General features: G+C 45.5%; 2 protein-coding genes across 4 annotated transcripts in view; one reads left to right on the forward strand and one right to left on the reverse strand.

Annotated features, from left to right (window-relative positions):
• Positions 1-14,879, forward strand: part of RNF20 (ring finger protein 20) — a 40,236-nt gene extending 25,357 nt beyond the window's left edge. For all 3 annotated transcript variants that reach the window (XM_066586433.1, XM_066586431.1, XM_066586432.1), the window contains exons 11-20: positions 409-544; positions 3,026-3,147; positions 3,221-3,543; positions 4,263-4,380; positions 4,483-4,632; positions 5,025-5,237; positions 5,531-5,656; positions 7,914-8,054; positions 11,650-11,751; positions 13,267-14,879. In XM_066586433.1, coding sequence (XP_066442530.1) covers positions 409-544; positions 3,026-3,147; positions 3,221-3,543; positions 4,263-4,380; positions 4,483-4,632; positions 5,025-5,237; positions 5,531-5,656; positions 7,914-8,054; positions 11,650-11,751; positions 13,267-13,443 — 1,608 coding nt within the window. In that variant the 3' untranslated portion in view covers positions 13,444-14,879. The remainder of the gene's footprint in view (positions 1-408; positions 545-3,025; positions 3,148-3,220; positions 3,544-4,262; positions 4,381-4,482; positions 4,633-5,024; positions 5,238-5,530; positions 5,657-7,913; positions 8,055-11,649; positions 11,752-13,266) is intronic.
• A 20-nt stretch (positions 14,880-14,899) lies between these two features.
• LOC136587706 (protein FAM216B-like) lies at positions 14,900-24,060 on the reverse strand. The gene is made up of 4 exons (XM_066586435.1): positions 24,004-24,060; positions 20,088-20,125; positions 16,731-16,814; positions 14,900-15,061 (listed from the first exon to the last, which is right to left on the reverse strand). Exons 2-4 carry the CDS (start codon positions 20,097-20,099, stop codon positions 14,906-14,908), a joined length of 252 nt encoding a protein of 83 aa, XP_066442532.1. The 5' UTR covers positions 20,100-20,125; positions 24,004-24,060; the 3' UTR covers positions 14,900-14,905.
• Between the last annotated feature and the right edge of the window lie 886 nt (positions 24,061-24,946).

Raw genomic sequence — 24,946 nt, forward strand, 5'->3', positions numbered from 1 at the left:
CTTGGTGTAGGATAGCACGAGCTTGGGATTTGTATGGCCGGTTTCACATCTGTGTTGGAAACCTGCGACCAGAGGTTCTGTCGCAGATCCGGCTGCAAATACTGCTAGAAAGAACGTTGCACGTAGCACTTTTTCTTCTGTGTGGACACCATTATTCATGCGAAGCAGGAAAGTGGAGACCCCCAGCGCAAGTGTGAAACCACCCTAACCAGCAACACAATCCAGTGATGTAGGAGTCCATCTGTGATGTCTGAGCCTTCATTATATGGTCTCTATATGTCTGGTTTATTTTCAGTTGAAATCTACAGAACTTTGTACTCTTCTTCTCCTGTTTCTTTCCCCTGATCTTCTTTTCTCTGTGTCCTCTGCTACAGAGACTGAGGTCTTCTCTCCTCTATTGTCTTTCAGAGGGACGAGGTGTCTCTTCAGAAGAAAGTACGAACAGAGGTGATTCAGCTGGAAGACACTCTTGCTCAAGTAAGGAAGGAGTACGAGATGCTCAGGATAGAGTTTGAACAGACTCTTGCTGCCAATGAACAGGCTGGTAAGTTTGATGTGCTTCATGAGGTCTCTAGCTTGGAGCTGTTGCATCTTGATGATGAGCAGGTCTGAGGCCTGATGACCAAATAAAGGGCAAACTCATGGCAACCTCAACAGTGTGTGTGGGGAGAAATCACTGAAAATCCACGTCTTTATATTCAGATACTGAGTGGAGTTCTTTAGTATTTCTATATGCAACAGGTAAAAAGTAAAGGAATTGGCTCCTGTCTCATGACAGAGATTGGGGTCGTATGGTATTGATATGTCGCCGATTATATAATTTGCAACGGTTTGACTTTTGTGACCCCCCTCATGATCACTAGAATGAAGTGGCACTTACCAGCCTCCTTCGAAGACTGCACAGTCAGACCAATGTAGCTATTAGCTGGCCACTTGGAAAAGTGTAAGGACTGGCAGAAGGTGACGTGGCATTGTGCAGTCCTCGTGACCAGCGGTTGTCTAAGCAGTGGGTCATCCACCAGTTACTAAAGCAAGAAGGCAGCGAAGAAGCGCTAAACTCGTACAGGGAAAAAAACAAAATATGCAAAGATAAGATCAAAACTGCTGAGGAGGAGGCTGAAACACTGATCGCCAAAGAGAGCAAAAACAACCCGGAACTATTTTTTAACTATATTAACAGCAAAAGGATTTGCACTGAGAGCACTGGCCCTTTAACAAATCATTGAAGATGATGGAGAAAAGGCAAACCTATTAAATAGTTTCTTTTCAAGCGTATTCACGAATGAAAAGGAATTGCCACACGAGATACAGGGGAATAAAATAAACCCCTCACAAAATATCTCATACCTAACGCAGGAGGAAGTGCGGAACCGGTTAAAGAAGATTAAAATTGATAAATCGCGCGGCCCAGATGGAATACACCCAAGGGTACTAAGGGAACTAAGTGATGTGATAGCTAGGCCACTGTACCTAATATTTATGGATATTATCAAGACCGGGGTTGAACCACTGGATTGGCGCATTGCCAACGTGGTTCGAATTTACAAAAAGGCGACCAAAAGAGAGCCTGGTAACTACAGGCCGGTAAGTCTCACTTTAGTAACTGAAAAAATATTCGAGGGGTTTCTGAGAGACGCCATCGAAGAGTACCTCAAGGAGAACAACGGAATAACTCCTCACCAGCATGGCTTCATGAAGGGTTGATAATGTCAGTCCAATCTGATCAGCTTCTACGATGAAGTAAGCTCTAGGCTGGACCTGGGAGAGTCTATTAATTTCATATATCTGGACTTCTCTAAAGCATTTGACACCGTGCCGCATAATAGGCTGATATATAAAATGAGACAGCTTGGTCTGGGTGAAAACGTGTGTATCTGGGTAAAGAACTGACTCGGAGATAGAAAGCAGAGGGTGGTAATAAATGGTCCGTACTCTGATTGGCCACGTCGCTAGTGGGGGCCACAGGGCTCAGTATTAGGCCCCATTCTGTTCAATATATTTATCAATGACCTGATAGAGGGGCTGCACAGCAAAATATCAATATTTGCAGATGACACAAAATTATACAATATAATCAATGCAACGGAGGACAATGTGCGGCTACAAACGGACCTGGATAACCTGGGGGCTTGGGCAGGAAAATGGCAAATGAAGTTCAATGTTGATAAATGTAAGGTTATGCACATGGGCAGCAAGAATGGATGTTACCAATATTCACTAAATGGGGTACCGCTAGGAAAAAGTGATATGGAAAAAGACCTGTGGGTACTAGGGGATTGTAGATTAAATTGGAGTAACCAATGCCAGTCAGCTGCTGCAAAAGCTAATAAAGTCTTGGGGTGCATTAAAAGAGGTATAGGGGCGAGGGACGAGAACATTATCCTCCCACTATATCAAAATTGGGGTTATTTACCCTGGAAAAAAGACGGCTAAGGGGCGACCAAATAAGAATGTATAAATACATGACCGGACAATACAAGGATCTCTCCCATGATCTGTTTATACCCAGGACTACGACGGTAATGAGAGGGCATCCGCTACGTCTAGAAGAACGCAGGTTTCATCGCCAACACAGAAAAGGGTTCTTTACTGTAAGAGCAGTGAGACTGTAAAACTCTCTGCCTGAGGACGTGGTGATGGCAAAATCCATAGAGGAGTTTAAAAGGGGACTTGATGTCTTTCTGGAGCGGAAGGATATTATAGGTTATAAATCTTAGGTTAATTGTTAATCTGGGTTTACAGGCAGGTAGGAACTATTAGGGGTCTGACTGCCATTAGGGAGTCGGGAAGGAATTTTCCCCCAATGGGCTAATTGGCTCCTGCTTCTTGTTTTTTTTTTTTTTTTGCCTTCCTCTGGAACAACAACATAGCAGGATAAACAGGCTGAACTAGATGGACATTGTTTTCATTTGGCCTTACATACTATGTTACCAGTTGGACATTGAGGGTATATCCTAGCAATATACTGCATATGTGTATGCTGGCATAACCCTTTTAAGATATATATTATTTCTCTTTTTGTTAGGTCCTATTAATCGGGAAATGAGACATTTAATTAGTAGCCTACAAAACCACAATCATCAGTTAAAGGGTGAGGTACTGCGGTACAAGAGGCGTCTGCGGGAAATCCAAGGAGATATCAACAAGGTAAGTGAAGGAGGGTGACAGGTAGAGATTACCAGTGCGTGGACGGCATGACAATACTCCCTCTGTCTTTTAGATGCGTTCTCGCAGTAGCAGCGGTCTCTTCTTGCCAGCCTCACAGTCCAGTGTGGAGGAGCCCAAAGAAGAAACTATTGAAATAAAGCCAGAGCCTGAAGAAAGTGCTCCTCCAACACCAGCCTCATCGCAGCCAGAGCCGGTCCTAAAACGGGAGGAGGAGGAAGTACAAGCACAACCGCAGCAGAGAGACAGACGGGAAAGGGAGCGGGAGCGTGGGAGAGAGAAAGACCGAGGAGACAGCTCTAAGGAGAAGTCAAAACATGAACCAGACACCAAACGCAAGGATGCAGAAAGTGTTAAACAGATGAAGGCTGAACTAAAGTGAGTCTAAAGAGTCTTGTCTTTTACCCATTGTATTGTGACCTATGTCAGACAGTTCTCCATGGAGCACAAATTCTCTAACATCTTTTCTTAGAACGGTGCAATGTCCCGTTGCTCAGTTATTACTCCTGGAAATGAATGAATAAATTATCAACTGGATGTGACTGTTCCCCCTCATCCATGGGGTCTGTCTGTACACAGTCTAATCCTATTAGCACTGGTTGGATAGTGTGTAGTGACAAGCACCTTCAAACAGGACCTCTCGTGTCAGCAGGCCCTGCTGCATTGCTTTGCAGTTACGTCCCCGGTAACTACAGTGATGTCTCTTTACTGTCCTGTTCCTACATACGGGCTCTTAGTTTGTGTGAATGTGTTGGGCGAGAGGTTCCCTTTGCTCACTGTCAATCAAGTTTGGCAACTTGGATTGAGTGAGCAGTAGGGATGCCTACTTGACACATTCATAGCTGTGCAAACTAAGAAGAGGGGGAAAGAGAGACATCGTTGGAGTCAGCAGAGCTGCAATCTATGTAGGTGACCCAACTGACGTGAGCACATCGCAGCTCCTATTTAACAAGGGGAATGGTTACACCCAGTTATCAATTTATTTATATAGTCCCCAGGAGGAAAATCACAAACTTTGGTTTAAATAGAGCCTTCTGTAACCATGCAATGTATTTGGTTTCTAAGTGTTATTGATCTTCTATGTCTTATTGTACTAGGCGAGTCCAGGAGTCTCTGCGAGACATGAAGCTGCTCTTGGATATGTATCGTTCTGCACCCAAAGAGCAAAGGGATAAGGTGCAACTGATGACGGCAGAAAGGAAGAGCAAAGCAGAAGTAAAGGGGAAAATAATTCTGTTACAACATCTTGATCAGAATATTTGGATATATCATGTCTATCTTTTTTTTTTTTTTTTTTTTTCTTCTTCCCCCTATAAGCTGGAAGAACTTCGCCTGCGGCACAGAGAACTAGAAGAGAGAGAACGCAGGGACAGCAAAAAAATGGCGGATGAGGATGCTTTGCGCCGAATGAGAGCAGCAGAGGAACAGACAGAGGCTTTGCAGAAGAGATTGTCCACGGCCAAACAAGTGAGTGCATAGCTGCACCATGATGTAAAACATAGTTATTGACTGTGGACAACTGGAGTTATCACTTGTCCCCTTTTATAAAATGTTGTTTTGTTACAAGGGAACCCTGAGGAGTCCCACTGTTGGGACTCCCAGCAATCAGCTGTAATCTGTTGGGGAAACTGGCAGAAAGTGTTCAATTTTCCTGCGGCACTTCCAGAAAAGTGAAGCATTACGTGATTGCCATTGAAACTTAATAGGATGTCTGTATAATCAATGGATGTGTACTGCTGTAACTGATACCCATTCTCGCTAATAGAGGAAGGTTCCCCAATCAGGACCCTCCTCTGTTAACCCACTTCGTCAGCTTTCCATTGGGAATTAGTATTAATATGTACATTGTCTCCTGTCAGGAGGAAGAGGCTTTGCTCTCAGAAATGGACGTCACAGGCCAGGCATTTGAAGATATGCAGGAGCAGAATATCCGTTTGATGCAGCAGCTGAGGGAGAAAGATGACGCCAACTTCAAGCTGATGTCTGAAAGGATCAAATCCAACCAGATCCATAAACTTCTCAAAGAGGAGAAGGAAGAACTAGCAGACCAACTGCTCACCCTGCGTACACAGGTATAGTGTGTTTAGAGCAGCCACCAGAAATGGCGACTTCAAGATATCCTTTCATCTCTATACAATGCAACATATAGTCCAATTTACTTTTCTTATCATTGGTTCAAACAGATGGCAATCCACTTAGTGTTCCTGTGTCATCAAAGCAAGGGCCTGGTGTTTGCACCTTGTGGCTATCTTTGGACATAATGGGGAATTGTTAAGTGCTATCTTGGAGACTGTATCTGACCAATGATGCATATTTAAGAAACTGCTGGATCTTCTGCTGTGTCTCAAGCTACTTGTGATTCCAGGTGGATGCTCAGCTACAGGTACTGCGAAAGCTGGAGGAGAAGGAGCATCTTTTACAGAGCAGCATTACCACAGGGGAGAAGGAGCTGACTCTGCGCACACAAGCGCTGGATCTCAGTAAACGCAAGGTAATGACAATACATTCATCTCGCAACTTCTTAAAAGACGTTTTACCAGAATAATAAGTTATCCCCTATCCACAGGATAGGGGATAACGTATTGATCTTGGGGGTCTCACCGGTGAGATGCCTGCCGATCTCCACATGTCTCCTATGTATATTACATTGTATTCCCTGCAGTTCCGCCTCTGGTCTGATACTTGTCAAACGCCATCTTGATCTTTTAGATTAACACCCTTATTTCTCTTCCCCTATGCTGTGGTAGCAATCCCATGATGCATCAGCACAGCATAATATGACCAGCTAGAGCCAGTACCATCTCTGCCTGTGAAGAGGACAGTAGAATTATCGTCTGCTTATATATTAAAGGAGATGTCCCGAGGCAGCAAGTGGGGTTATACACTTCTGTATGGCCATAATAATGCACTTTGTAATATACATTGTGCATTAATTATGAGCCATACAGAAGTTATAAAAAGTTTTATACTTACCTGCTCCGTTGCTGGCGTCCTCGTTCCCATGGAGCCGACTAATTTTTGGCCTCCGATGGCCAAATTAGCCGCGCTTGCGCAGTCCGGGTCTTCTGCTGTTCTCTATGGGGCTCCGTGTAGCTCCGTGTAGCTCCGCCCCGTCACGTGCCGATTCCAGCCAATCAGGAGGCTGGAATCGGCAGTGGACCGCACAGAAGAGCTGCGGTCCACGAAGATAGAGGATCCCGGCGGCCATCTTCAGCGGTAAGTATTGAAGTCACCGGACCGCCGGGATTCAGGTAAGCGCTGTGCGGGTGGTTTTTTTAACCCCTGCATCGGGGTTGTCTCGCGCCGAACGGGGGGGGGGGGGTTAAAAAAAAAAAAACCCGTTTCGGCGCGGGACATCTCCTTTAACCTAAATAAGCTAAATGTACAGTCATGAAGAATATACTATGTGCCAGGAGCTTCTAATCATCAGCAATTTCTGTGCCTTCCTGTGTAGAACAGTCCATGTAATTTCATCATTGACCCCGTAAGGATACCGTAGTATTACATTATACCGCGACATTCTATCAAGTCACGCCACAGGCATGGTTTGATGAGAAATCAGCCATGGCAATGTTGAGGCGTTAAGAAGGCCACAAGTTGGACCTTGCAAAAGTAATTGGGAGATGTAAATGCTGTTGTCAGAACTTACAGCATTTATCGGGTTAACAGGCACGATCAGCATTACCACGGGTGTCAGCTGTGAGAAACAGTCGGCACCTGCACTGCACGGAGAGGTTTTAGCCTGAACGCAGGGGATGGGACTGTGTACGTCCTGTTTCGTTAAGGCCTCATGTCCACGGGATAAAAATCTGCAGTGTTTTTTCCCGCACGCGGATCCGCGCCCCATAGGGATGCACTGGACACCCGCAGGTAGTTAAATACCTGCGGATGTCATTTTTCCTTTCAGGAGCGGATCCGCGTGCGGGAAAAAAAACGCGACATGCTCCATTTTCGTGCGGGTCTCCCGCGGGGACGGCTCCCGCAGGCTTCTATGGAAGCCGTCCGGATCTGCGGGAGACCCGTACATGAATTAAAACTTACCTGTCCGGACGCTGCGGATCTTCCCTCCATGGCGGCCGGCTCTTCTTTCTTCAGCCCGGCGGACGTGCCCGGCGCATGCGTGCGGCACACTGCCGGTGTGCCGAGCACATCCACCGGGCCGAAGAAAGAAGATCTGGCCGCGACTGAGAGAAGATCCGCAGTGTCCGGACAGGTGAGTTTAATTTTATTTTCAGCCTCATGTCCCTGGGAAAAGAGGGACCCGCTGCGGATTCTGCATGGAGAATCCACGGCGGGCCTGATTTTCCCCGTGGACATGAGGCCTTAGGGGTTAAGGGAGAGAACAGAAGAAGTAATACTAGCTGATTATGTATTTAATATTCCCACTAGAGAGAACAGGCTTAATGAATGGAGCGCTTTGCGGTTTAAAAAAAAAAGTGTCCCTTTTAAGATCTCCCCTGGTCACTTCATAAAGGGACGGCCCGCCGTGCGCCTTTGGATTTTGCCTGCTTTCCTTGGCTTTTCTCAATACCTCTTCCTCATTATTTTGTGCCAACGTTCCTGACGTTTACTGAAGATGGACTCATTGCTGAGCTGCGGGGAGATGTGGCATAGATGCATTTTAATCTTTGGCTGCTCCTCAGGCGTGCTAGAGAGAACATGAGATTATCGGCTGATGTTCGCTTCTTTGTACCATTGTCGCTCATTCTCATTCCATGATTACCAAACATACGTTTATCCTCTTCTAGGCAATGGAGGCCTCACAACAAGCGGAGGAGCTGCGTGTTCAGCTGGAGCTGTCGCAAAAAAAGCTGCAAGACCTTCGGGTAGAAATTATAGAAAATAGCTCAAGCCGGGAAAAGGACGCATTCAACTACAAGAGGGCGCAGGTAAAACGGGAATGCTGTCTGACTATTGGATGACCGGTCAGAGATCTGTTCTGTCTATGGCAAATATGATGGCTTGGATAAAAACTGTAGAGCCTTCAGTCGATGTGGTTGAAGAGGTTTTCCTATATAAAGCATTGATGGCATATCCACAGGATATGACAAAGATTCCTGATTTACGGATAAACTAGAAGTTTCTTGACTCACTTTTGCTGATGCAAAGTGGCCGGCAGCTAGTATTGGCTTCAATGGAGAACTGACTGCTCTTGCACGTGGTTGTCTCCATTAAAATATGCTCCTCATGTGCTGTAGTTGTGGTATAAATCAAAATTGACACTCCTCTTGAGACTGGGTTATATGCTAGCACTTTGTGAATAAATCGGTTGGGTCTAAAGTGTGTTTCTTGTAAGAATATGGGTCAGAAGGGTATTGTTTCTTCTTAAAGAGCACCTAGAAGGGGTCTGAGGAGACGTATAAGGCTGTGCATACTCCTCTGGGAAATATGCAAATGAGAAGATGGAGCAAGATCTCTGCAGCACCACCTATTGGATGGCGGCATTCCTGCAAGTCAATTTGAGACATTAAATAATAACGATTGGAAAGCAGCATTAGGGAGAGATGATACCATTCCTGACACACTTCTGTAGGCTGAAACTAGACATCGAACGAGAAGCTAACGAGTCGTTGGGTCACGTTTAGACCAAATGATTATCGTTCACTTTCGCTCGTTCGAAATAATAATCATTATGTCTAAATGCACCTTAACTTTCTATCAGGAAATCTTGGAGTCCATTGAAGATTCCTGTTGACTTTCTAATCATAAATATGCCGAACATAACACACATTCATCAGGCCCCCTAACCCTCATTTTTATTGCACCCTGGATAGTCTTCTAGCCAATGACCTAATTCAATCTATAACGTGTCCATAAGACCATTCTGAATAAGGATGAACTCTACAGTGTTATCTTGTGGTTTTGCAATTAAAGCAGGTTTCATCACCAACATAGAAAGGGGTTCTTTACTGTAAGAGCAGTTAGACTGCGGAACTCTCTGCCTGTGCACGTGGTGATGGCAAAATCCATAGAGGAGTTTAAAAGGGGACTTGATGTCTTTCTGGAGAAGGACATTGCAGGATATAAATCTTAGGTTAAGTGTCAATCCGGGTATACAGGCAGGTAGGAACTATTAGGGGTTGATCCAGGGAACAGTCTGATTGCCATTAGGGAGTCGGGAAGGAATTTTTTCCCCCAAAGGGGCGATTTGGCTTCTGCTGTTGGGGTTTTTTGCCTTCCTCTGGATCAACACAGTAGGATAGACAGGCTGGACTAGATGGACATTGTTCGTTAGGCCAAATGAAGACAATGTTACTATGTTAACCTATGGCTCATTGGTTTGACTTCACTATCATTAGAGATGGTTCATGGTATTCTACCTGTTGGCCTTGAGTGGGCAGAGCTGCTGGACTCCCTATTTAGGTCCTGACTGATAAGATCTTTTTACATGTAATTGTACCCGTAGCAACTGGTATATACTTTCTGTAACACAAGCTTTGTTTCTTGCACCTCACTGTTTGTAGAGACTTGTGAGTTTATCCCTGACTGTGTATTTTGTAACGTTAACTAAATTGCTCTATAATAAAAAGAGATTAGATTTTTTTTTTTTTTTTTAATTAAAAAATTGACAAGGTACTTGGTTTCAGTAAGCATCAAGTTTAACCCCTTGATTCTTTTGGCTTTACATGCATGCCCTCCAACATCAGGTTTTGTAAAGAGGGGCATCAGGAGTCAATACCACTCCATACATGGTACCGGATGTCGCAAATAGGCAGAAATATGTGGCGGCCCTGGGTACCTTCTGAAAGCCCTAGGCTACTATGACAACTGAACGACACTTAGAGATTTCATTTAAATGCCGCCGTCAGAATAGAGCTGTTTTGCGCATGTGTGATCACAGCTCCATTCAATTTTATGGGGCAAACACCAATTGACGCGCTCATCAATCTTCCTCCATGCCATAGTAGTAGAATTCACGCATTCACACCAGCAGGCAGATGAATCTTGGGATGGCTGATTCTCCTGCAGGGGGGGCGTGTGACTGCTGGGACCCCCAGTAATCCAAATTTACTGACATTTATTCCTTATCCTGTGGAGAGGGTATAAATGTCTTTAGTGGACAAACCCCTTAATTACACTCTTGTTGGGCAGTATCATGTCTTGAGATACTGTGTTAAAGAAAACCTTCTGAAGCATTAGACCTCTCTCACACAGGTGGCCGTGTTTTTTCAGTATTTTAGAACGGCGTTTTTAAACGCTTTTGACAGCGTTTTTAACTCACCACATCATTGCAATGGGTGATGTGATGTGCTATTTAAAAAGTGCGGAAACACCGAAAAATAGCACGCGTTTGATTTTAACACACATTAGAAACACCACGCTAAAATGCTCTTCTGAGGAGCCCCAGTGAAATCAATGGAGGCTTAGTACAGCGTTTGGCGGGCGTTTAAAACGCCCACTAAACGCTGTAGAATAACACCTGGCGAGAGTGGCCTTGGACCTGTGCTTGTTAGTCTTTGACCTAAGTTGCTGAGCGGTGCAGCCAACATATTGCAGATTACATGGGCACTCTAAAAGGGGTATTACAAAATTGAATTCGTAATTCATGGTGGTGCTAATATTAAAACCCCTTTATGTAACCACCGCTTTATAATTATAGTAGCTCCATGTATGGGACAACAGACGTCTACCTTGTTTCGCTGAAAATAAGATGTACCCTAAAAATAAGACCTACCCTGATTTTTGGGGTGGGGGATTTTCGGGGAAGCTTTAAATATATATTCCTAGCTGCATTACTTACCTAGCAGGCACAGTCCAGGTCCCTCCCTCTGCGGAGCTCTGAAGCACTTCTTGCAGTTCTCAGCCGCCCACAGAAGATCACTTTCTGGGTTCGGGATTCATAAATCCCACCTCCAGGAAGCAATGGCTCTGATTCGCTAAGCAGCACTCGAAAAACCAATCACAGCCAACGCATTGGTTCATTGGGCGCTGCCATGATTAGCTGAGCAGCACTTGAAAACCAATTGGAGGCATCCCTTCCTGGAGGTGGGATTTATCAATCCCACACCCAGAAGTGATCTTCTGTGGGCGGCTGAGGACTGCAAGAAGCGCATCAGAACTCCGTAGAGCAGTGGGAGGGACCTGGACAGAGTCTGCTAGGCAAGTATAAGAACCCCCCCCCCCCCGAAAATAAGACCTAGTGCAACGTTTGGGGCAAAAATCAATATAAAACTGTAGACTTCCCATATGTAAACACACCTATGATAGCGGGGAGTTGATTTGTCTCTTTGACGCCCACCTGCTGCAATCTACATAGTGCAAGTATATATTTCCCATAATGGAGCTCCTATATGTAACCCACAGCGTGTCGGGGATAATCCCCCTCATTGTGCCATACACACCAGTAACGTTCCCGGCTCTTCCCTAGTACTTTATAACCAGAATAAAATGCAGTCCCCCAAATTCTGCCGTCTGTGGCCCATCATCCCCAATGCTTTGTTCTATGCATGCTTAAACTCTCCAAATTGCTTTTTGCCCATTCAGGAAGATATTTCTCGCCTTCGAAAGAAACTGGAATCCACCAAGAAGCCTGATCTCGTGCCAACGTGTGATAAGATCTTGATGGAAGAAATCAAAGAGTGCAAGGTAACAATTGGTCATTGGACTGTGTGGCCGTCTGGTTGTGCAATGGCGCGGTCTCCAGCCCTTCTTCTCTTCTGAATGATCTTCTACAGTGTTTCCTCAAAAATAAGACACTGTCTTATATTACTTTTTGCCCCAAAGAAGGCACAGTGTCTTATTTTGTGTGTGTGTGTGTGTGTGTGTGTTATACTTGCCTGGACCGTGGCGTCCCGATGCCTCGTGATGGTCTATGGCGGCGCTGCGGCAAACTGCAGTCATCTCTGCTCTGACATCTCAGCTTCTTCCTGGTGATGGGGCTTGGAATACCCCGCCTCAAGCAAAGCGAGCGCTGTGATTGGATTGAGCGCCAGCCAATCAACATCACTGAATGGCTATGATTGGCTCATCGAGCACTGGGTTCGATTGGCTGGCGCTCGATCCAGTCACAGCGCTCGCTTTTCTGGAGGTGGGGTATTCGAAGCCCCATCACCAGGAAGAATCTGAGATGTCAGAGCAGAGGATACTGCAGTTTGCCGCAGCGCCGCCGGAGACCATCGCAAGGCATCGGGATGCCGCGGACCAGATTAGTATTTTTTTAGTATGCAGGTTCGCTAGGGCTTATTTTCAGGGGGGCTTATATTTCAAGCCTCCCAGAAAACCGGGATAGGGCTTATTATTGGGGTAGGTCCTATTATTGGAAAAACACGGTAAGCTGATTTATGACTAAATCAGAGTTCGGTGTGTTTCTCTGCAGCTTATTGCTTATAACCATAGGCCCACATTTATGATGCAGTTTACAACCGTTACGTTATAAACTATGCCAAAACTCAGGACTCGTTTAATGCTAAAATTGCAACTTTTTAGTCACCAGTTTTCAAAAGCGCTGAGGAAAGGGCGCCTGGCTTTCACTGATTGTGCATAGGTTCAAAGTTTTTTAACCAGAAAACAGTGCAAATTTTTGTGTAATACTAATTTTCTGACTTGTCTCAAATGCAATAAATTTATTAAAAGGTGTGCACCATTTAGTATGTTTGGCACAAGTCCCACCCCGTTCCTTTTTCTTCTTCTGGCGTCAAAAACGGCAGGCTTAGTGGGACATAGTCTGTATTTGGAATCTTCTAGAGTACATTTCTAATTCATTGTTGACCTCTGTTGTTGTCTACACGTCTTTGATTAGAATACATTTAAGATTATTAAAGACATATTTTGGAATGATTCTTTGGATGAAATAAGTGTATTCTGTGTGCAACAGAACCCCCTCCACTCAAAGTGGAGAATATACAGCTGTTTCCCAGGCACAGCTCCCTGCTATTGGTAGTGGTTGTGCCTGGAATTGCAGCTTAAGGCCCAGTGTCCACGGGCAGATTTTATTTATGGAATCCGCGTGGGTCATGTGCAGCTCTAGCCGCCTATAGAGGAGCATTGGGCATCCGCACTTCATTTAAGTCCTGCGGATTTGATTTTAAATGAATGAAATCACTGTGATGTATGTAACATGTAGTTCACTGCCTTCCTAATTCCACACCTTCTCTTCTGCAGTCACGACTCACGTGCCCTTGCTGCAACTCCCGCAAGATGGATGCTGTCTTAACTAAGTGCTTCCACGTCTTCTGCTTTGAGTGTGTGAAGACACGATACGACACAAGGCAACGCAAGTGCCCTAAGTGCAACGCTGCATTCGGAGCAAACGACTTCCATCGCATTTACATCGGCTGAATGGGCGGCATCTCGCCGGGTCCTTCATGTATATGTCAACTCTGCGCCCTGGTTTACGGACAGATGTACCATACGCCAGCCCTGTGTCACACACACACTGTTCTCCATCTCTACATTGTAACACTTTCTCTCCAGATAAGTCGTCTTAAGAAGCCCTGTCCGACAGGACGCAGCGCCTGGATGATGACACGCCGATGATTCTGGCAGATCCACTTTCCATTTTATTGGGATGACCGGTGAACGGATCCTTCTGGGGAGGCTGTGATACAGAGACGGACGGACTCTTTGGCAGTTGGATGTTTGGGATTTTTTTACGTAACTAAACACAACTCTGTTGTATCATACATGACATGGAAATATTTATTTCAAGAGCAACTAATCTGATCGATCATCGGTTTCCAATAACTACTCCTTAGTACTTACAGATCAGATGAGATCGGGCATCACAGGAGATTTGCAAAGGTGAATCTGTCGAGGACCAATATTGAAAGACCAGTGAATAGCAAAGCATACCATGGTTCAGGATAGAGATGGGACGTTTAAAGGGGTGGTGATGAGATTAAAAAAGAAATGGCTGCAGTCTTCCAGAAACAGTTGCCACTTTTGGCCATAGAACAAGTCTGGTATTGCAGTTCGTCCCTATTGGCCTGCACAGGGATGAGCTGCATTACCAAACAGCCCATGGACCACACTGGCACTTGATCTGTAAGACAGCAGCCATGCATTTTACATAACTACCAAGTGCATTACACAGAGCAGAGGTAAGAGCGAGCAGCTTCCAGGGCGGAGCAGAATCGTAATCGCATGCTCCGTCCAGAGGTAATATGGTGGCTTAATGTTCAATGGACACATAATAAATGCAACTGGGATTTCCCTTTTTTATTTTTTTGCAATCCACTGTATCGGTGGCACATATTAGTGTCTGACTGCTGGCACCTCACTTATCGCAGTTGGCAGTATAAATACACATACGTATATATTGCTGACACTACATGAACTCTGATCTGGTATAAGGCTTGGTACTCGATACTAGAGAGGTCATGTAATGCAGCTGCTCAGTATGAAATGGAAGCCTAGACGAGGAGGAGGGATGCTCACATGCACCTTTCACAGCAGGCAACGAGCTTTTGCACATACAGTACAAGGGGAATCCGGCCTCTTTGACTTGTCACATCGGGGTTCTTACTGTGGATGTTGAGGATGATCTGTGTCCTGGTTTTATTCTGCCATCGTGTCTTGCTGCGACGTCCCGCATTAGTCGTGGTGCTTGTGAGTAAAGTGTGATTAGAGGCTCAGCGCACTGAGGAAAGGTTACATAATACTAGCTGGTAGTTCTGGTGATGGAAGGAGTGTGGGGTCCAGGGTGGTTCTGCCTACTTATGAAATGCTGCCTGTATTGTTGGAGTCAAATAAATTCTTCCTTTTTTTTTCCTGTATTTATTTTAAAATGGTTATTTTGGGTTCAGATATTGATAAAATGATGCTTTTCTGCTGTGTTCACACTGAGCGCTTTTTGGCAGAGCATTTTATGTTTGCTGTATAATCTCCTCCGCGCCGGGGCTGGGTCGTAGACGCTGATGATACTGAACATGTAGCAGCGCTCCCCGTGAGACAGGCCCTGAAAGGCATTGCAGGAAAAGGAAGGTTAGCTTTCTACTGCACCCCATCATTATACCTCCTGTCCGCCCTTCCCAGATGACCAGAAAAAAGGCATGGTTTCTTCTATCTTCAGGCCCTTTTACACGGGACGACCTGTTGGATGCAGGTTCCCGTACAAAGGAATGATCATCGCTAGTGAATGGCGTAGCAGTGGCTCGGGGATCATTCCAACCCACCTCAATTCACAGTAAACAGGCAGTTTGTAAATGATACTGCCTGTTTACACGGGCCGATCCGTCGTTCAGGTTTTTGCATGCAGAAATGAGAAGCGAGCGAATTCTCATTTGTCCAGTTGGTGCTGCGTTTACACTGAACTGTAATCCCTCAGATTCTCGTTGGATGCAAGAACCTGAACCATTTATCAGCCCGTGTATAAGGGCCCGTAGATTAAAGGATGAAACAGAGGCGTAGCTAAAGGCTCATGGGTTTGGGTGTAAAAGTTTTTATCTTGGGCCCCCCCCCCCCCCCAACTTCTCTTAACCCCTTAACGCAGAGGCGTCACGTGAAGCTCCTGGGCCCCAATGCAAAACCTGTAACAGGGCCCCCAACTATAATGCTTTTTCATAGTACTGGGCTCCCTACATGGAAAAGAGAGGCCTTATGGGTCCCCTGAGGCTCTTTCCCCTATAGTCACACCAGTGGGATGAAAACGGATTGTTCTACCATTGACATAAATCTATGTTGACATCCGTGCTTAGATTTGTAGTCTTCAGCTCTCTCATAGGAACCAAACGACAGTAATCACAGAAGTCCCGAATCTGGGACATCACACACCCCAATGACTATATAATGGGATCCCTCTGATTCTTGTCATGCTGCACTGCCATGCTGCCATCTTAGACCGACTTTGCTCTGAATGGAGCCTTCAACACAGATGTGAACAGAGCCTAGGCTGTGTAATACCCACCAAGAGGACCTCTGAGACCATACGAAACTTTTCCATCACTGTACATGGCCTATAAAATAATGGCTGTGTGTGATTTGGTAAGTTCCTGTAGTGTAATCCAATAGCTTTCCTTGTTATTGACTAGTAGAGGCCAGAACCGCAAGTGAAGTAGCCGTGTATAACTAAGCTGTTCTTGCCGCTACTGGTCTTACTGCAGAGGGCCGAGTTGTGAAGTTTTACTGGCAATCTTCAATGGGGGAAAAAAGTGTGCAAACTAGCTCTCTGAGATGGTGACCACTTTCTTCCTTCTGGAGGAGAGCTAATTTGCACACTTTTTCCCCTATGGAACATTGCGTGTAAAGGGCCATTTATACAGGACCATTATCACGCAAAATGCCTTCAAACGAAAGAAAATGCGCAATAATCACATCTAAATGTAAAGCGATTGTTTACTTTTTGTGTTTCGCTCACTTACAACCAGCATAAAAATCACCGATGATTCGCTCCCTTCTCACCGCGTGTGAACGCTCCATATTGAACGTGAGCGACACGTCAGTGGGCATCTGCCTGTCTGAACATTCTGCCCGAGCAGCTAGCGGTGACGTCACCCACTCGTTTAGCTGACAGTCGTCCCATGTAAAAGGGGCATTAGTCTCCATGCCTTAGCTGAATCTCGTCAGTGTGGTACCCAACATCGCCATGTGTGACAGAGATGCAGCACTCCACTCAATGTGCCACTTACCCGCAGTAGTGACTGGTGTCTTTCCATCTTTGGGATTTTGATATCCTTCATGTTACAATTTATTCTTTTTAACTCTCTTGGATTCTGAAACACAAAAAAGATTCATAATAAACCTTCATAATGACACTAGAGCAGGCAATAAAAGCTTTAACCCGTTCACGACCGAGCGCCATAGATATCCGTTGTTTGCTCCATAGTAAAAATACGTAGTGGGATTAAAGCTTCAGCTCTTGCAATTACGCAAGAGCAGGTTGGCTGGGTACTTGGTTGTCGGAAACCGAAGAAGACTCAGAAGATTAGATAGAAACAGTTCATAGCTGCTTCTGCCTTCTCTTTTGCAGGCCACATCGCACTCAGCAGAGCCGTTTCCTGCATGTGCTCCGGCAATCCCATCATACCCCAGCATGTCAGAGCTGTAGGAACATAGCAACTGTTAGTGACTACTGTCACACTAGGGGGGATGGCTTCCCCTGTAACATGGCTATTTAAAAAATAGCCCCATATGAAATGGAAAAAAAAAACACTATAAGAACACTTCTAATTAATTCCATGTAACCTGGAGTTGAATCCGTTGCGGGGTAGGTGGATTTAGCTGCAAAAAAGTCTGCAGCAGTTACAGTGCAGGCATTATGGATAGGGAATTCCCATCAACACACTGCGGGGGACAGCTGCAGCATAATTGCCCTGCACTGCACACTTCAGAGCGTCAATACATGCTTTACTCCTTCAAGGGAAGAGGTGAAATCTGCACTGTTTGCAAAGCAAGGCCGGAACATGTGAACCTACCCTGATGGCTGCGGTCACACGGAGCGAACATTTCACGGAATGACCGCAGCGGGACCGCACGGAAATACCGTGAGATTTCCATGGCAGAAATGCAGCTGCAAAACTCGCACCGTTCGGTACGGGTTTTGCAGCGGCTTCGCCGCCTGCATTTCGCTGCGGCTGTCTCTCCCCATAGAGAGGAGAGATGGCGATAAAATTGACATGCTGCGGCTTTGAATTGTGTGCGACATGTCAATTTCATTGCGGCTGGATGAGATTTTTGCAAATCACGTCCACTTTGCTGGTTTATCCTAGGATAAAAATTGCTAGCGGAATTTCCGTGCAGAAAGTCCGCCCCGTGGGAACCCAGCCTAACTGTTCCAATTATGGCTGAGGCAAATATGTTGCAATGTGGTTTTTGAATAAAATATTCCTCATGTTGAAAGGGTTAAAAGGGTTGGCCCCTCTCTCTAGGGCAGGGGTGGGCAATTAATTTTCCCATGGGGCCACATGAGAAATTGGAATGGTTTTAGAGGGCCAGACCAACAAATTCCCCGCTATGTCTTCGACCCGTCTCGTTATAGTTCGCCTGGAGAGGGGCACATTTGCGAATGCTTCTTTTTTCTCAGGACAAATTAGCGCTGCAGAGTCCACCAAACATTCTTTGACAAACTCCCCATCAGAGAATGGCTTACTGTTTCTTGCAATTTTGTAGGATACTACAAAGCAGGTCTTTACGGCTGCATCCCTGGATGAGTGAAGCTTTTTAAAAAATCCTTGCTGACTTTGCAGTTTTGCTAGCAAATCTTCAGATACCCGTGCCCGCTCTGCCTCCGTCAAGTTCTTGTATTTCTCTCCGTGTTTAGTCTCATAATGGCGATGCAAATTGTAATCTTTAAATACAGCTATCTGCTCTCCACAAACTAAACACACAGCTTTACCTTTGGTTTCAGTAAATAGATATTTAGAAGTCCATTCTTTGTTAAAAACTCGGCATTCTGCATCAATTTTTCTTTTTTTAATGTTAGCCGCCATATTTAAGGGTTAACAGCTAACCTCGGAAAATAGATTTTTTTAATACACAGTAGTATGCTCCTAGGAGAGGGCACAGAGAGCTGCCCCAAGAAGAGAGATTAAAAAGTGAATATTATTAGTATTATTATTCTAATTACAATGCAAAGGGAAAAGTCCTGACACTTACCAATGACGAGCGTGGAACGATTGTCCTGGCACTCCCCAAGGTCCGCAACGAGCATCCTGGCACTCAGAAGTTACAGTGGCATCACTTACTCAGCATCGGGAAGCAGTGAAACTACAAACTCCGAAGCCTTGTCCATTTTGTTAACTTATGTGCTGTTTAATAAAGTTATTCAAGCCTACGTCATTGGTAGAGGTGCTTGAATAAGTAAGGCCTGAATAACTATTAGCACAGCACAGAAGTGAACAAAATGGACAAGGCTTCGGAGTGCATAGTTTCGCTGCTTCCCGTTGCTGACACCGGACTCATTGGTGAGTCACCAGGACACTCTTTGCGGGCCGGTCCGAGCTATTCAGCGGGCCGGATGTGGCCCGCGGGCCGTGCTTTGCCCAGGTCTGCTCTAGGGTGTATTCACACATGACCGTTCTAGGCATGTGAATGCAGTTATTTCTGCAGCAAGTGCTTGGATTACTGCAAGACCAGATTAATGGGAAAGTTTCAGAAACTTCTGCCACATGCAAACATTGCCTCCCAGGCAGTCTGGGTGTTACTTTAAGGCTAAGGAGCTCTACTTCGATCACCATGGGGTATTTGTACAGAAGATCACCACTGACCAACTTTAGGCAATAAGGTGGAACATTTTTCACAGCAAGCCCTACCCTGTAATACGGGCCGTGCCCTCAGGACTACAGCTAGACCTCTTAGCCAATGACAGACTGCGGCTCTTGGATTTGCCAGACGCTTGTCCAACAGTGAGTATGCGAGGTCCACTCCTTTTGCAGGAGACTCCCGGACATTATACAAGGTTTGCAAATATGCCTAAACCCAGGAAAAAACTTTGAAGAGTTCTGGTAATTTAATTCTAAGAATACGCCTAATTTTGGATCTTGAAGGGGCTATCCCAAGATCAACTTTTATCACGTAGCCACAAGATCAGTGGTAGTCTGATCAGTAGGAGTCGCACCACTGAGACCACCACTGGTCCCATCTCCCCCTCTCCTTCCTGCACCCTCCCACAGTAAAGAGGAGTCTAAATGGTCTATTCGATGCAGTGAGGCTGTCGGAGATGGTTGTTTATAAGAGCTTGGGTATTTCCGACAGCTCCTCCTCACTGCGGGGCGTACAGGATCCTTGTTCTCAGGGTTATATGGGATCTATTCTGTGGTTATGCTCTAAAGGTTGATTTTGGAACAACGTATCCCACCAACATACTGATCCTCAATGTATAAGATGCCTTTTTATGAGCATTAGTGCATCTCGTACAATGGCCTCCTCAGCTCTGTGCATTTTACATGTAATGACGGCCGTCGTACAAATGAATCCTTCACAGTTCTTGTTGCTCCCGAGGCTCTACAACACCTTAGACCTGGAGCGCTACCTCCATATTGTCTCACCATGTGACTCATCGCCTCCGCTTTCTTCTTTTTGGTTTCTGAAACACACAAGAGCATACACGGATATGATGTAACTGTGACCACACAAGTCAGTGTTCAAACAAGTATATCGCATGTTTAAATGTCCGTATTCCATATGTAATCCTTGGCCTCATGTCCACGGTACAATTAACATTTAAAATCCGCAGCGTTTTTCCCGCACGTGGATTGGCGCACCATAGGGATGGATTGGACACCCACAGGTAGTTAAATACCTGCGGATGTCATTTTTCCCTTCAGGCGCGGATCCACAGGTGGGAAAAAATCCGGACATGCTCCATTTTCGTGCGGGTCTCCCGCGGGGACGGCTCCCGCAGGCTTCTATTGAAGTCCATGGAAGGTGTCTGGATCCGCGGAACAACCGTACCATATTTAAAACTCACCTCTCCGGACGCTGCGTGTCTCCCTTCCGTCGCGGCCGGATCTTCTTTCTTCGGCCCGGTGGATGTGCCCGGCACGATGCCAGCGGGCCAAGCACATCCGCCGGGCCGAAGAAAAAAGATTCGGCCGGGAAGGAAGGAAGGAAGAACTGCAGCGTCCGGAGAGGTGAGTTTATTCTTCTTTTTAGGCCTCATGTCCGCGGGGCAGGAGGAACCCGCTACGCATTCTACATGAAGAATCCGCGGCGGGCCTGATTTTCCCCGTGGACATGAGGCATGCAGTCCCCGAGGATCTACTCAACCATACTGACCGCACCAGGATCAGTCTTATTGCATCATTTAAAGCTCTTCTAGTGGGTCCGGAAAGCCTTCAGACCCCTTCACTTTATTTTTTACATTTTGCTATGCTGTGGTCTTGGGCAAATTAAAAAACATCAGTTATTTTGCTATCATTCCGTACTTAATACCCCAAAAGAAATGGCTAGCCTTAGCTAAAAAAAGACACATACCAAAAACTGGGCAATAAAGTAAGTCTATATAGTACATTATACGTGAGGCGCTCATGTTTGATGTTTGCTATAAAGAAAAAAATATGTAAGAAAAAAACATCTTCTGGGTTTCCACTATGTTTGCATTCCCGCTTATTAAAGGGTTTTTCCAGGGGTAATACTATTGATGACCTATGCTCAGGATCGGTCACCAATAGTTGATTGGCTGGGGTCCACCACTCATCAGGTGCCCACTGTCAGCGTCACAACACTGACCCCTGTGTGGTGGCTGCAATTTGTAATTGCAGGTGCAACTGTCAGTAGAATCCGTGAGAGCTGTGCCTGCAGTTACAAGCAGTGGCCACTACACAGGGGTCGGAGCATCAGTTTTATGCTACCTAGCCTGTGTGTTGTGTGGAACTGACAACATACGCCTGGTCAGCTGATGTCCCAAACAGCGGACCTTAGCCAATCAGCTATTCATGACTTATTCTGAGGATATGTCACCAATAATATCCTTCAGGGAACCCCTTTAAGGAATACACCTTCCAACCACAGGAAAAGAAAGCAAAAGGGAAGAGAAAGTAGAAGAGAGAAAAGGAGGGAGGTGGGGTGTCCTCAAACAAAACTCATAGAGCTACTTTGTGCTAGCTAGAGCATCCCGATTAACCCTTTCCAATCCACTGTCTGACGTCTTCCTACATTCTGATTGAAGCTTGTACAGCTCCAATGTCAGAAGACTTCCGACAGTGTATTCTTACCGTCTGTTGCCAGCCACTCCGCTGTCGAAGCCTCTCTGGCGCACACACACTGGCTTTAGCCAGCAGATGGCACCGTTATATAACAGCAAAAAGAGAAAGCCTTTTAGGAAACCCTGAATCCAAAATTGGATTGGAAAGGGTTAATCACTGGATAAACTAAGGAACATCATCAAATTCTTAAAGGAAAGCCCTTGGTTTGAGGAGTTGTGTTTGGCAGCAGATCCACCTAAAGCTGAAATCTCTAGCTCATACCGCATCTTGCTAGCAGAGGAGACAAAGGACGAAAAAGTGGGGTTTAAATCGTGCTGGGAAAGGGAGTTGGGGCACCCAATATCAGAAGGAGATTGGGTAAAGGCTTTAACTTTAACACATAAATTATCTATTTCCAACAAACTTCAGGAAACAAACTACAAATTGATCTCTCAATGGTATAGAGTACCATCTAAAGTAGGCAAGATATATCCACAGCAAACAGATAGATGCTGGAGATGCCTACTAGAGGAGGGGACTTTCCTCCACATATGGTGGTCGTGCCCTTTGATCCATAGTCTGTGGACAGATGTAAATAAACTTTATAACGCACTGACGCATGCTGGGATCACCTTCTCCCCTGAATTGGCCCTTCTGTTGATTTTCCCGGGTTCCATCTCAGGTGCAAGAAAAGGATTGCTAAGATTTTTCATTCTGACCATAAGACAGGTAATCCCGAAGTTATGGAAATCAATAACACCCCCATCCAGAGTACTTTGGTTAAAAGTCGTAGACACGGAGGCAATTAGAAGAAACCATAGCTACAGACGACAACAGATTTCAAAAATATTATGAAACATGGGCAATATGGCTAACACTACGTTCTTCCAGTCGACTTAGTGACTGGCTCCTTAGAGGGGAAATTTACCCTTAAGGCTGGATTCAGAGGACCGTATATCGGCTTGGTTTTCATGCCCAGCCGATATACGTCGTCTCTCTCTGCAGGGGGGGGGAGCCTGGAAGAGCCAGGAGCAGTGCTCTGAGCTCCCGCCCCCTCTCCGCCCCTCTGCACTATTTGCAATGGGGAGGGGCGGAATGGGGTGGGGCTAATTCACAAAACTTAGCCCCTCCCCTGCCCGCCTCCTTTCATTGCAAATAGTGCAGAAGGGCAGAGAGGGGGCAGGAGCTCAGTTCCTGCTCCTGGCTCTTCCATCCTCCCCCCTTCCCCCCTGCAGATGAGAACACCGTATATCGGCTCAGTGTGAAAGCCGAGCCGATATATGGTCGTCTGAATCCACCCTAAATCAGTAAGAAACTAGCAAAAGATTATATAATTAGGGCGGGCGGCCCGACCTGACGAACACAGAGAAGCTTTTCTTTTCCTTTTTTTTTTTCTCTTCTCTTTTTCTTTTTTTTTTCCTTTTCACTTTTCTTTATCTTTATCTTGAATAGTTGTTTGTTTTCGCTACTCTATGTCCTGATACTTTATACCTGCACAGGGAGGCTCTCCTTTCGAGGACCTCCTCAAACTATTTAGTTGATGTTGGATATAGTTTTATATAAGGAAGATTCGATAGTCATATAGTGAAAGTTATATGAACAAGATTTACTTTTTTTTTCTTTGCTGTGACTATGTGTAAGAAGCTGTTCTTATTGATTGATTGTACGACCAAATAAAATGCGTTTGAACCATAAAGGAAAGCCCTTCCTGTCCTGTTTGGTAGTATCTGCCCGTTTCATCTTTGTCTTCAGACACCACCAACTCCATTCTGCAAAGAAAGTCCATTTCTACAAGCCGTTCCATGAGAGCAGCGCCCTCCGGAGAGCAGCAGGCCGAGGGATCATCATACCCTTCCTAATCACCTGTACCAGGGATCATGGACAATGAGGGGATTTGGGGGAAGTTAGTGAGGTCCCAGTGATGGGGAAGATCCTATACCATAAAGAAGGTATTTGAGGGCATTGTGGCATTGAAGCCATTGCCAGCGGTCCTCAGAAACCAGGGGGCTACATCTTCTGTACATCCTTTGTTGGTCAAAGCTGATTATTCCTTGTATAGAGACAACAGCGCATGTTGCTAGTGTAACTGTACTGAATTTGCTGTGCCGTCCCCTACCAGTAGTAACTTCATGAAGTTGGAGAGTCAGCGGTTGTCCAGCGCTGGCGGATAACATGTAGAGTAGTTACTCCTATTCTACCTGCTGTCATCCCATTTCACGTATTCACCCACATCTAGATGGGCATGCAGTCATACAGGTATAATCCGACCAGCACGTACCTGTTTTCTTCTCCCCGCTGCTGTAGGTGTGTTGATGGAACAAGTAGTTGCCAGTGACTGCCGCCAGAGCAGTATTATTATTACAACCTCACCCATACGCCTCCTACTAAGAGCTCGGCCAACCTGCCAGAAGCCACAGGCAGTCACCTACTGTGTGATATCATGTATAAGCAGCGCCGTGTGTAGCCTTCACACTGCGCTCGGCACTAGTACTGCTCACACCCCTAACGGTGTATCAGGTTAAGGGCTTATTCAGGCAACCATATGCGCAAGAATGCTCACCTCAGTATTTGTGCATGAATGAGGTTGTTGAGGGTGATTTGCGCACGTCTGAAAATAGTACTGTACTTTTTGCGCCCGCAGGGCCAGTGCACACCCCTCTGTGGCTATTTAAATTAATGAGGTCCAGATGTGTTCTGTTTTTTTTTTTGCAGGTTTTGCGCAGTGTTTCACGCATACCCCTGCGTATTTGCACACCTCCCATACACTTCTATGGAGGTCTTTGCTGTGCAGAACGCAGGAAGATAGAACAGATCCTACTTTTTTCTGTGCGTGCGAAAAACACGCTTATGGGGGACAGACTGATATAATATATATACATTGATAAAAATGGGTTCTATTCTCTGTGGTTTGTGCGCGCAAATACAGTCGTGTGAAATGGCAACAAAGCTAAGATTACTGTATAAATATGATAATAGAACCAAGCTTACTACATGAATATGGAAACAGAAATGAACTCACTACAGTAACAGAGCTGAGCTCACTGCATAGATACAGTACCAGAACTGAGCTCACTACATAGATACAGTACCAAAACTGAGCTCACTACATAGGTACAGAACCAGAACTGAGCTCACTACATAGATACAGTACCAGAACTGAGCTCACTACATAGATACAGTACCAAAACTGAGCTCACTACATAGGTACAGTACCAAAACTG

The sequence above is a fragment of the Eleutherodactylus coqui genome, chromosome 13, assembly GCF_035609145.1.
Source record: "Eleutherodactylus coqui strain aEleCoq1 chromosome 13, aEleCoq1.hap1, whole genome shotgun sequence".
Lineage (NCBI taxonomy): Eukaryota > Metazoa > Chordata > Amphibia > Anura > Eleutherodactylidae > Eleutherodactylus > Eleutherodactylus coqui.